This window comes from Euprymna scolopes, chromosome 31 (assembly GCF_053919585.1).
Source record: "Euprymna scolopes isolate OS-2025 chromosome 31, ASM5391958v1, whole genome shotgun sequence".
Lineage (NCBI taxonomy): Eukaryota > Metazoa > Mollusca > Cephalopoda > Sepiida > Sepiolidae > Euprymna > Euprymna scolopes.
Genome location: NC_136512.1, coordinates 466,346 through 479,806, shown reverse-complemented (window position 1 = coordinate 479,806; position 13,461 = coordinate 466,346). Strand labels below are relative to the sequence as shown.

The following is a 13,461-nucleotide window of genomic DNA, read 5'->3' as shown; positions in this document are numbered from 1 at the left end:
ACCTGAAGCCAAGTTACCACCGGAGGCTTTTTTATAAATTCATGACATCAGTGTCCATAGGAGGCAAAACAGTTCCAGCAGATCTTGCAACTGTACACCTGGCTTAACATTGCAAATTGGTCTAATCATTGCTTTGTCATTGTGTTGTAATCATATAAATGGATATATATTTGCTAAATGGTTTCCATATCAAAATTGATTGGAGCTGGTTTGTAATTAATGGCAGTATATAATTTACAAAATATCTGCTGAAAAAAACATTCTAATTTTTAAAAAGAATTATTGCATCATTTTTAATCAATAAACGTGATAAGAAAACAATCCAATGATTCATCAGATTTTTTTTTTTTTACTTGGGAGTCACCACTTATCAAGGCCTACTCAAGGATAAGGATTAATGTATGTAAAGTGGTAGTTTAGTAATCGTTAATGGTGTAAATTGGGTAGAATTTGGATTATTTAACCGGACGGATAAACAATAGCTTGTTTACATTAGATTTGAAGGCTACTATGTTTTATTCAGCTGAGAAGCAGGCCAGTGAAACTGTTCCACATACAGGCAGTTCTGGAAAAGAAGCATATTTCATGGAATCTGCATTTAGATTTAGGCACAGATAGAGTAGGGGAAATCGTATATAGTGGTTATAGCTAGTAGTGTTTTTTGTGAAAATTTGGCAAGGGGGGGTGCATAGGTAAGAGTTCACTCGAGCACTTGCCATGAAAATAACAATAGAGCAGAGACAGGCTCTCAGCGTCTCTTTTGTGGGGAAAGAGGTTTTAATCTTCAGCAATTTGGATGACTGTCATGTTAAATAAAACTATCTTATTTTGATTTATGCTTTCTGTTTAGCGGAAGTCTTGTCAGTGTATACCAAGGAAAAGTTTCTTTTGATTAATAGTTATGTAATTACAGTGTAATTTTAAAACTACATAAAAAACTTCACCTTTTCTATCCTTGGTCAGTGGAGAAGAAATCCTTCATGATTGAGACAATTTTAATTTTTGTTCCTATCCAGAGTGCCTCTTTTTGGGGAGTTAGATAAAAAAACAATGTTGTGTCTAACTCTGTCCTCATGGGGAGGCAAGTCAATAGGAACTTAAAGATTTTGCCTTCTGTGTTTTTTTTTGCTCTTATTACTTTTTACCAATTTTAAGGAATTAAAAAAGAAGTTGATATATGATTGTGCTTGGTGCAAAACTGGTTTGGAAACATCTTATCTGCATTTATTTCAATTCTGTTTTTTGCTTGCATATTTAAATTTTTTCAAAGTAATTTTTAACATTTTTTTTTCTTTTCATTCTTTTTTTTATTTCCAGACATATTGCTAAACCTACAGATTCTAGTCTCATTGGTAAAATGAAAACATCGGTAAGGCATTACAAGTCTCCATACTTTTAAAACTTATTACCATGATTGTCCAGCTTGGTTTTTATAATGACTAAGAAAATAACCTTATTGGAAGAATCAAAGTTTTTTTTATACATAATAAAGTTGATGTTTTACTGTTTACATTTCAACAGTTTAATAACAAAAACCTATATATACTAATCTGTTCCACCTTCACAGTTGCTTTTTCTGTGTTTTGGTTTCAATCACATACAAACTTTGTTGCAAACATTAATGCATAAATCAGGTCATTCAAATAAAAAAAATGCCCCTCCTCTCCTCTGAACCACATTCCTTTACGGAATTTTCACGTTAAATTACATTTGGATCATATCTTTGTTAGACACATTTTAAGGCAAAATATGTTAGCTTCACGCATGTTAAAAAAAACAAAAACTTTATAACTATGTTTACTATTCTATACTTTTTTCTCAGGTAAGGTTGAAACAAAAGCAGTTGGGGTGTATATATATATATATATATATATATATATATATATATAAATAAATTATTTTATATATCTACATAAAATTTTATGTAAATATTTTGAGTATTTACTTTGACAGTGCTTGATACTTAAATAGAGCTACAGGGTGGAACGATAAAATTGTTGCCCTAGAAAAGATGACATGATTCCATTTCCGTTTGATGAAAACTTTTTTTTTTTTTTGTTGAAAACTATCTACTAGTTGGCCAGTTGTGTACAAATTCCAAGTGTGATATGAGCCTTCTATCATATCTAAAAGTGACACAATGTTTCCCGAGCAAGATCGGAGATGCACTGCTATACAACTCATGCTCTTTACCGATTTAAGTTATGACAACAGGACCATTGCCAGCACCCTCAAAATGCAAATCCAGACAGTTCAATGCTTGAGGGCACAGCTCCACAAAGTTTTCTAGCCACGGTTTTGGTCTTTGGTATGGTTTCAAGTGAGGGCCACATCATGCCACTTCACATCTTCAAACTTGGCTTGAAAGTCAACACCAAAGTGTACCTGGATGTAGTAGTGATCCCCTGGTACAATGGGGTGGTTGCTGACAAACTCTTGAGTGTGGCAGCAGGACTCAACTATAGTCCACAAGTCCAGCTTCAGAATGAGTGTCATAACTTTATATCCTTCTCTCACTGTCCCCATTCTCCCCTGAACTGAACCCGCTGGACTATTTCGTTTGGTCATATGTTAAGAACATCACCAACATGACCTCCCCAACACCAAAGCCAGCCTGATAACCATCATCTGCCGGTGCTTCTGGAAAAGGCATGCTCCCAGTTCTGGACCTGAGACAGTGATTGAGGCTGAAGGCCTATACATTGAATAGATGTCAGCTCTACTACATAACAAAGTTACCGGAATTGATTTTTTCAATAAGTTTTTAATAAAGCTGTAGTGTTGTTTTCTTTAGGCGATAAATTTATTGTTCCACCCTGTAGGTAGTAAGTTTTGAAAATATATATGGTGATTAAGCTATACACAATGTTTGAATGAAAAATTAGCTGTCCTAAATTAAAAAAAAAAAAAAATTTAACTGCAAGAGTGAAATAGCAAACGTATGTATACACAACATAAACTTTACCTTAGGATAATAGAAAAAATGAATTACTACTATTAATGATAATAACGAAAATAATAATCATAATTATAATTAATAAATAAACAAATATTTTAGTATAATATAAAATGTAAATAAATATCAAAATTTCAATTAGGTGATCTCTGATCACAAAGAAATGAAAAAGTCCTTGCTAAAATAACAAAGAAACAGGTTTGTGTGCACTCATTGGCTACAATAAATGTGAATAACTAAGATTCTGATTGACTGACTAATAAACTTTAGTACCACAGGGATTTATAAAAACATGAAGCAATATCAATTCCATGCAATAGCCTGATGAATCCTTATAAAGATGAAATGGGGAAAATTTTGTGTAACTTAATAGCCATATATATTTTCAAAACTTATATTGAGTAATACAGATTGTTTGGTACTGTAAAGGCCAAATAGATATTAGTACACTAGAACTCTGGGATATGGCATTAAAAACTAGTAACAAAATACAGTACAGTATATAATACATATGTATATAATCAAATAACATAAATAACACCGTAAAGTGAGGCAAATACCGTAACCAGTGTCTAAAAAACATTGTATTCCACATTGTAATCTGAAAAAAAAAAAACATATCCTAGGGCCACCGTATCCCAGAGTTCTACTGTATCAATATTTATGACAATCCCAAGCAGATAAAGAAAGCTCAATATGCAAGGTAGATCAATAATATAAATGGAAATTCTAAATTAAATCATACAAAATTTATTGTTTGATAAAGTACAAATAATTTTTAAAGTTTTTACCTTAATCCATGGATTTTCAATGAATGATTTATCGCATTGGAAATCCATGGATTAAGGAAAAAAACTTTAAAAATTATTTGTATTCCTTTGTCAAGTATGCCTAGGTTTCCTTCCTCTTTTCTATTTGTCTGTCTAGTACCAAAGGTGTTTAAGCTTTTTGATATGCTTACTAACATATCACAGAATAGTTCTTAAAAGTAAGGTTTTAGTAGTATTATTATACTTATTTATATATATTATATTATTTTTAATTTATATACAGTAGAACCCAAGGATATAAAATTAAAAATTAGTAACAAAATACAGTACAGTAATGCACATGTATATAATCAAATTATAAATAACACCATAAGGTGGGGAAAATACTGTAACTGGGGTTCTACTGTATTAGTGCAATAGTAACTGAATTGTGTCTACATTTTGTTATTGGAAAACTGGTATTTTCCACTGGAAAGCAAAGAATTAAACAGCTGTCCTGTTTGTAAATTTCCAAAACAGCTCCATGGTAAACAGCTGATGATTCCCATTTTCTATTTAACAATTTTAGTTTAGGTTTCTCTTTTTCACCACTATTTGAATTCTCTTTTGTAATTGTGGATTTTCTAGCAATTAGCTTATGCACGTTCTATGTCTATGATATGTTGAACTTGGTATCCCTAGGAATTTAAACTGCATTTATTTTATTTTTTTTGATAAAATATTCAAAGCTTCCTTTATTTGTTTTCAGGGAAAAAATGTGGTTGTGTTTTATGGATCCCAAACTGGCACTGCTGAGGAATTTGCATGTCGTCTGTCGAAAGATTGTCAGCGTTATGGTCTGAAAGGAATAGCTATGGATCCAGAAGAATGCAATATGGTATGTTAATTTTAAAGAGAACAGAACTTAAAGAATTCCAAATGATATTGTGAACATTGCAATCCTTTCTTTTTCTCTTTATGAAAATATGGATAATATAGGGAGATGTATACAGAACAGGAAACTTCAATAGTATGACTGTTGAAAGAATGGATAAAAGTTCTTGGGTTAGTAGATGTAAAACAGATGGAGCAGCAGTTTGAGTTCAAAGAGGGAAGGCCAAGAAAAAGACAAGAGGAAGTAATAAAAATAAACTTGCAAGAAAGAGGGATAAAGACCTGGCCAGAGATAGTTTGTAAATTGATTACAAACTATGCAATGAAAATAGCCAACATGGCAGATGGATTCCTTGTGAAACATTAAATAGGTACCAGTAGGAACTCATGGAAATTATAGGGTGCTTTCTACATCAATGTTTATCATTTACTGTTAATGTCTATTCAAGTTTATACTATTAAGAAAAAAATTACATATTTTATAGTTCTAAACTTTTGAGATGACGCCATTTGAAAACTCGCTACAGTTTGTATGAAGGGTTTGTCAGAAAATATTCAAAGAATATGTAATCCATATGCCATGTAGAACAGTATTTAGGAGCGGCTTCACTCTCTGAAAGCATCTTGTACGAGTTAAGCCCTCTATGGGAAAAATCATGACATGTGTGTATGATTCCTATCTGGATTCATCAGGCTACTGTTCTCATCTTAAGTGCGATTTTCTCAACATTTCGGTCGATGTAACCACTGACCTTCTTCAGGTGTATCTTGTCAAACTCCCCCATGAAGTAAATAAAGGGTTCTATTCAAAATTCTGTCCAAATTCCCGAATTCGACAGAAACCTTCCAGAGTTCGACAAGATACACCTGAAGAAGATCAGAGATTACATCGACCGAAACGTTGTGAAAATCACGCTCAAGATGAGAACTGTAGTCCAATGAATCGAATGAATCCAAATAATATGAATAACCAATCCTCATCTAAAAAATTCAGAAATGTCGTGTGTGTACGAGATTCCATTTAAACGTGAAAAACTATACAAAGGGGAGTCATGTCGCTCACTAAAGTAAGGTTAGAAGAACACCGAAAAGCTGTGATACTTGGAAATATTGAAAAGTTGGGTATGACTAACCATTTATGGAAGGAAAAGGGAAACAATGTTGGATTATGACCCAAAGTAAGAATTATAGAGAAAAACAGTGGAGAATCAGACAACTTAAAGAAACAGTGTACATGCTGAGCAATGATGAACTAAGCAGACATAGTAAAGCGTTCTACTTTAATCATTTTTCCCTTCGAACAGCTAGACTTTGAAATTCCCTTCCTGTTATCTGCTTCTCTGACTGTAATGATATGCAGAAGTTTAAATGTAACATAAACAAAACATCTTGTGAATCTTTCCTAGACATGGTCCAAAATAGTAGCCCCTTACGTCCAAGTGATAATATGCCTTGTTTGGAGTGAACGTGAGTAAAAAAAAAAACAACAAACAATATGGGAACCAATAATTATAAATGTTAGGTTGGTGCAAAAACAATATCGTTTTCTCACATGTTACTTTTATATATGATTTTTGAATTAATTCATTGCTATATATCATTTTGAAGCACGTTTTTCACTATCTAATTGTATTATTCGTTACCATTCTCAATCTCTTCATTCATTTTTTTGCAGACTTTTTGAGAACATGGACAAAATTCAAATCCACATGATTTTCTTGTTCCAGTTCAAACTAGGCTGAAAAAGCTGCCAAGACAGCTCATGATATCAATGATGCGTTTGGCTCAGCAACCATTAACGAATGTGTGGCACAATGGTGGTTCAAAAAATTTTGCAGTGGTGACAGTCTTGAAGATGGAGACAGTCGTGGTTGACCGACTGTGGTTGATAACGGACATTTGAAAGCCTTAAAGTCGATCCTCCCAAAACCACATAGGAAGTTCCTGTTGAACTCGAGGTCGACCACTCAAGTCGTTTGCCATTTGAAGCAAATAGGGAAATCAAAAAAGTTGATAAATGGGTGCCACATGAATTGAACGACAATCAAAATAATTGTTGTTTTAAGGTGTCTTCTACGCTCCTTCTGTGCAACAAAAACGACCCATTTCTCAAACGGATCACAACATCTGATAAGTGGATCCTCTATGACAATTGGCAATGTTCGGCACAATGGTTAGATGCCGGAGAAGCTTTACAACACTTCCCGAAGCCGAAATTGCACCAAAAAAAGGTTATGGTGACTGTTTGGTGGTCTGCGGCCGGTCTCCTCCATCACAGCAGCTTCTTGAATCTGGGCGAAACGATTATGGCAGAGAAGTACTGCTGACAAATTGATGAAATGCACCAGAAGCTCCAATGTATGTTCCTGAAATTGATCAATATGAAGGGACCAATTCTCCTCCATGACATCGCTTGCTCGCATGTTGCTCAACTGACTCTATAAAATCTAAATGAATTGGACTACGAGACTGCCTCATCGGTTTATTCACCGGACCTCTCATCCACCGATTATCACTTTTTCAAGAATCTCAACTTCCTGCGCGAAAAATGCTTCAAAAGCCGAGATGATGTCAAATCGGCCTTCAATGAATTCATTGCTTCCAGAACTTCGGATTTCTATGCTAATGGGATAAATAAACTTATTTCTTGTTGGTGAAAATGTGTCGATTCTAATGGTTCTTATTTTGATCAGTAGTTTATTATGAAAGGAGTTATGATCTTTTGAAGTTGAATGTCAAAAACATTATTTTTGCACCAACCTAATTATAGATAAATAAATAGTAAGATGAGACAAGCATAGAACACAATATAGCTATCCAGACATAAAACTCACTGTGACATTTTAATATTTTGTAGTATGTATATATTCGATTGTTTGCATTTGGTTCATGCCTAAACTAAACAACAAATCTTTTATGTATAGTTCAAATCTTACAATATTGTATTTGAATTCCACCAACACATTTTTCACCAATTTCCAAAACTTGTGTGGAGTTGAATGTAATAGTCAAAGAAGCAAGCACCTACGTGTGTGTGTGTGTGTGTGCCTTGTGTGGCTGTACGACTTATCTTCAGGTGGGATCTGAGAGAGAGAGATTAAAGATGGCAGCTGTGGCTTTATAAGGTATGGTCTTGTGGAATCGCATGAGATCACACCGCACATATATGCAAATGAAGTCAGTTTTTTTTTTTAATTAAAAAGCCTGTTGGCAGAATGAAAGGGACAAACGCGTGCTGGAAGTTGAGAGAAAATCATGAGGTGGTGGAAATGCAGTGACGAATTCTATCTTTAGTTTTTTTTTGTTTTTTTTTTCTAAAATACCCCATTTAACTGCAACATGTTTTAAATATTTGCTTTGGTTTGTTTGTTTTTTGTACTCTTTGTAACATATTTTTGTACCTTTTTGTAGCATAAGAATGTGTTTAATTTATTGTATAACTTCTGAATTTCAGGAGGATTTAGCCAACTTTTCTGAAATTGAAAATTCGCTGGCCATCTTCTGCATGGCCACATATGGTGAAGGTGATCCAACCGACAATGCACAGGAATTTTATAACATTTTACAAACTGGAGAGATTGACCTCACTGGCCTAACATATGCTGTAAGTACACACTATCTCTAATTTTCCCTGTCTGTTGCACTTTTTCTCAGAAATTACCGGTCGGATCTAGCTGAAATTTTCTATAGACCTTTGTTACAAGGTGCAGCAAACTAAGTGTTATGGTATCTGTTCAATGCACAGTTAAGGCTTAATCACCATGATACGACATTACCTTTCACTTTTTCTCTGAAGCTACCAGGCTGATCTAGCTGAAATTTTTCTGTTGAACTTGGGAATCTGCACAGAATTTTGAATAGGACCTTTATTTAATTCACGGGGGTAGCATACACTTATTCCGTCAGCTATGACAGGATAGAAGTCCTAAGTAATTTGCATTACTACATTGTACACAACTACCCTTACCCTCGTTGGGGCTCTTTGGAGAGTAGGTATGTTGTGCATATGCTTGCTTAAGTTGTCAGCCAAATAGATACAGAAAACTCCTTGACCAAAAGTTGCATGGTTTCCTTCACCTCTGCTTTGAGGTTACCTCTGACCTTCTAAGTTGTCGCTCAGACCCTGTCTCTATGTAATGCTTGCATGTAATCAATAAGATACAAAACTGTCTTTTCTCTATCAAACTTAAGAGATTTTGTTTGAAAAAAATTAATTTTATAAACGATTTATGAAAAGAAAAAAAAAATATCAAAACCTGGTAAAAACTTGTTAAAGTCGAAAGTTTGTTTATTTGTTAAGATAAATAAATAAAATTTATTTTAGTGAAAAACAAAAAAAACAAAAAAACTCGGCGTTATTTGGCTTTCTAGTTTCTATAATATAATTCAAATATGTAACATTTTCAAATTGCCAATGTTTTTTTTTACCATGCAAACACCTTTGGCACAAGCTATATAAACCAAATGTGACTAACATTTGCTAGAACTACTATCCACAAGTGATTTATATCTGATGGGAAAGATGATTTACAAAAAGTAAAAAATTTCAGAACTTATAAAGACATTTTTAAAGTCAAAAGCTTATTAATTCTTTAAGAGTAAATAAAAACAAATAAAATTGGCTTTCTAATTTTTATAATATTTGTATTTAAAAATTTTTTTTGTTACTCGTTAAATTCTTGCTTTTGAAGTTATCTTTAAGATTAAGAATTTTTTATTTATCTCTTCTTTTTTTTAGTGTGGGTTGTTTCAAAATAATGAAATTAAAATGGGGAAGGGAAGTCAGTGGATGGAGGTTTCCCCTTCCTTCCTCTTCTTACTGGGTTAGGGTTAAAATGTTAATCCAACTGCAAAGAATGTAAATTCATAAGAAAAATAAGATGTTTATTTTCTTTATTTTCTGTTTCAGGTGTTTGGTCTTGGTAATAAAACCTATGAGCACTACCAGTCAATGGGGATTTATGTTGACAAACGTTTAGAAGAATTAGGTGGAACTCGGATATTTGATTTGGGAATGGGAGATGATGATGCAAAGTAAGTTCCGTTCTTTAATCTTAAATTCAAACTATCTTTTGAAGGATCTTTTGCTGACTACAACTTATGTGATAAAGTTACACTGAGTTTTCACAACGTCCTCCAGGAGGGGACATGGACCTCGAGTACAGTCTTCATGGTGTTCTCCAAAAAAATGCCTAAATATGAGTTTGATCAAGCCAAACAGACCATCCTTTGTGTTGCAAGCGGTACAGTTGGTGTCCTTCATAACAATACTTCACACATAATAGTCCATAGCACAAAAATAGTCATAACTTTATTTTTAGTCAGATTTAAAAGATTTAAAAAAGCTCTTTCTATGCCATTGAAATATTTTAAGTAATTTTTTTTTACATGTGTATTGCTAATTTAAAATTGAGTCTTGAAGAAATATATTTCGCATTTTTGGCTTGCTGTAAAAAAATTCAATAATTTCATGGATAAAAGCATATACAACATACATATTCAGAAAGATTTTCTTTTCATTCCAGAATATATATGTATTTTTAAAATTGAATTAGAAATAAGCGAGAAATTGTGAGTTTAACAAATTAAGTTACAAATTTGTTAGTGTTGTACAATAATTGCTGATACGGTAGGAATGTTACTACATTGCAAGTGACTGCCTCACTCTCATTGGGGCTTCTCGGTCATGTTTGCCTCTGTTTGCTTAAGTTGTCAGCCAAATAAATATAGAAACATGAGTTAACTTGGTGTTGCAGGTAGTATAATTGGTATCTTTCACAGCTGCACTTTACACATCATAGTACATGAGTTGCAATCAGGTGAGTGGGAAGATGGTCAGAAGTTCTTAGACCGCCACTTCTGGATTTTCCTGAATCCTACTGCTAACTATCCTATGTTTAACAGTAGACAGCAACTTAGTATAGTCACCTGAATTGAGTTTTTATTATTATTGGTCCCCCGATTTATCGGAGAGGGACCTATGTTTTCAGTGGCATCCGACGATTGCCAGATAACCTTCCATTAGTTTTTCCTGAAAATTTGCCTCAAATTGTATTTCACTAAATAAATGTGCATATCAAAAAAACTTTTTTGCAAAAATTCTCATTGCATCCCCAGGGGCTCAAAAGAGGTAAAAAATACCCCCAAATGACATGTTTTGCCCCCATAATTTTTTGATTCATGGGTGATGTCTATTCATGCTCGTTCATCCTCCATTATGAAGGAAACTGAACATATACACTTGCCTTACCACTAACTCAACGTTGGCCCTTTACACTTCTCACATTCATCATTTCTTCACTATTTTTTGTGGCATCATCTCACATGCAGCATCAGAGAGGGACCACACACGCGCGGCTTGTTTACTTGGAGGTCACTGTTTATCAAGGTCCAGAGGCCTTACAGAATAAGGGTTAATGAGTGTTAGGTAGACAGTGAGAAAATACTGTCATGATCAGTAATGGTGGAACTTGGGTAGATTTTTTTATTATTTAAGAGGATAGCTCAACAAGAACTTATTTACATTCGATCTGAAAACGGTCATGTTATAGTTAGCTATGAAGGAGTCCTACTGTATTGTTCTACATACGGACAGTTCTAGGAAAGAAACTTTGCTCATGGAATTTTTGTTTAGTTTTAGACATATAGAGAATGAGGGAAATTGTTGACGGCTGTTGTAACTAGATGAGTATTTGTTGCGAATGTTTTACGGGATTTGGGGGATAGATTGAAGCTCAGTCAAGCACCTGCCATGAAAATAACAATAGAACAGAGATAGACTAGCAATGTCTCTTCTGTAAGAAAGAAGTAGGGTGGCAAAAAGGTTGTTGCTCAGTAAATTTCAAAGGTTTGTCAAAGCAGGAAAGAGTACTTCTAATTGCTCATCCTCAGATGAGACAACAGTACTCTATCTTCTCTTAAATCTCTTTTGAAGTTATGGGGTGCATAACTTCTGGAAACACATAAAGACTATCATAGTTTGAGGGAATTTGATTTTCATGACATGCAGTACTTTTTGATAGACTATAAACTACCCAACTGTTGGTCAAGAACCCTTATTGCTACAATGAGTATACAAAGCTGCTTCTATGAGGCGTCTGCAGTGTATTGTATGTGCATATTTGATTGTTGCAACGCTAGCAAAGTTAAAATTATGATTGTATTCATATATATAAGAGTATTTTTGACATTGCTTAGTTTAACAACTTTATTTTAACACAATCGTTTTTATGAGTTTCACTGATATAACAATTTTTGCATTCTTTAAAAATATGGTATAAATAACCTGTTTGTAGTAGGAGTAGTGAAAGAATTTTTGTTTGTTGAACAGATTTTACAGATTTTTGATAGTAAGAGAGGTAAATTGGATGGTCTTAAAATTGTATTTATACTTTTTAATTTGCAACTTTTTTGTTTTTCCCTTTATTTTTAGTATTGAAGAAGATTTCTTGACTTGGAGAGAGAAATTTTGGCCAACTGTTTGTGAACATTTTAATATTCAGGTTGTTGGAGATGATATAAGGTAAATATTTTAACCTCAATATATATATATATATATATATATATATATATATATACTCTTAATTTGTTTTTACATAAGCAGTAATATGCTGCTACACATTCATTAGCATGTTTCAGTCAGCTAATTACCAGTAACTAGAGACCTCTTCAGGCAATACAGCTTATACGAAAGCAAAGTTTGCTGTATTGCCTACTTCACATAAGCTGTATCGCTCTATGCTCTTTGGTATTGAACACTCTTGTTAAAATTCATTGGTTACTTAAACAATGACTATTTAAAACCGGGTTTCATTGTAGAAGATGCTGACTTTCTAAAGGAATTGCAGCAGAAACGTATGCACATATGTAGCCAATAACGCATATAATTTTACTCTGCTTCTCATTTTTGATAAACACTGAAGTTTCAGTGGATTTGCATCTAGGAAGCTACAGTGATACAATTATATATATTTGTTTTTACGTAAGCAGTAATATATTGTTACAGTCATGAGCATGTTTTGGTCAGTTAGTTCTTCAGGTGGTCTTGCCTATATGAAAGCAAATTTATATATATACATATAAATTGTTGTCCAGTCATAAAATTCACTTTAATATGATAATTTATGCAGATTTCATATTTATTATTATAGTCAATTCTCTATCGATTATTTGATAATATATAGTGATTTTAAAAGTTTAAAAAAAAATGACATATGCCATTTAATTGAATTGAAAACAAAATATTTAGCGCCCCAGTCTTAGTTGTTACCATCTGATTTAAATCCATGTACATATAAAAAATAAAAAAAAAAGTTTGTTAAATCTGTAAATGTACTTTAAGTTGACTTATGCCTGCCAGATTCCAATTTTTTTTCTATTTTGACTCCTTAGCATCTATTTTTTACTGGCTAAAAACAAAACTGAATTTGTTCCACAGGTTCAAATCCCCTATATATATCAAGTTTCAAGTTTGTAGATAAAAAATTGACAGGAGTTTGGTAGAGACCGTTTCTCAGATGGACAAGATCACTTATATACAAAAATGTATACCTTTTTAAAATAATATTTTTTTACAACAACTTTGTGATTATATTAAAACTAGACATTTTTCAAATTCTTTTCAGCATTCGTCAATACACCTTAACCCTTCATGACAATCTTTCTCCCGACCAGTATTTCAAAGGAGAAATGAGCCGACTTGGTTCTTACAAGATACAAAAAACGTAAGTATGATACTTGTAATATTTTCTTATTAGTAGTTGACATCTGTCAGTCTAGAAGACTAGGGTTACACATGTAGAGGTGGTTGAACACTGTCTTCTGTGGCTGAATTAGCATATTTTTTATCTACATTGTCAGTTG

At 33.2% G+C, this 13,461-nt stretch overlaps 1 protein-coding gene across 6 annotated transcripts in view; it reads left to right on the top strand.

Annotated features, from left to right (window-relative positions):
* The window catches only part of LOC145255580 (NADPH--cytochrome P450 reductase-like), a 150,438-nt gene that overhangs the window by 112,868 nt on the left and 24,109 nt on the right, over positions 1-13,461 (top strand). For all 6 annotated transcript variants that reach the window (XM_080114045.1, XM_080114046.1, XM_080114050.1 and 3 more), the window contains 6 exons: positions 1,318-1,369; positions 4,475-4,603; positions 8,054-8,203; positions 9,509-9,633; positions 12,032-12,121; positions 13,224-13,322. In XM_080114045.1, coding sequence (XP_079970171.1) covers positions 1,318-1,369; positions 4,475-4,603; positions 8,054-8,203; positions 9,509-9,633; positions 12,032-12,121; positions 13,224-13,322 — 645 coding nt within the window. The remainder of the gene's footprint in view (positions 1-1,317; positions 1,370-4,474; positions 4,604-8,053; positions 8,204-9,508; positions 9,634-12,031; positions 12,122-13,223; positions 13,323-13,461) is intronic.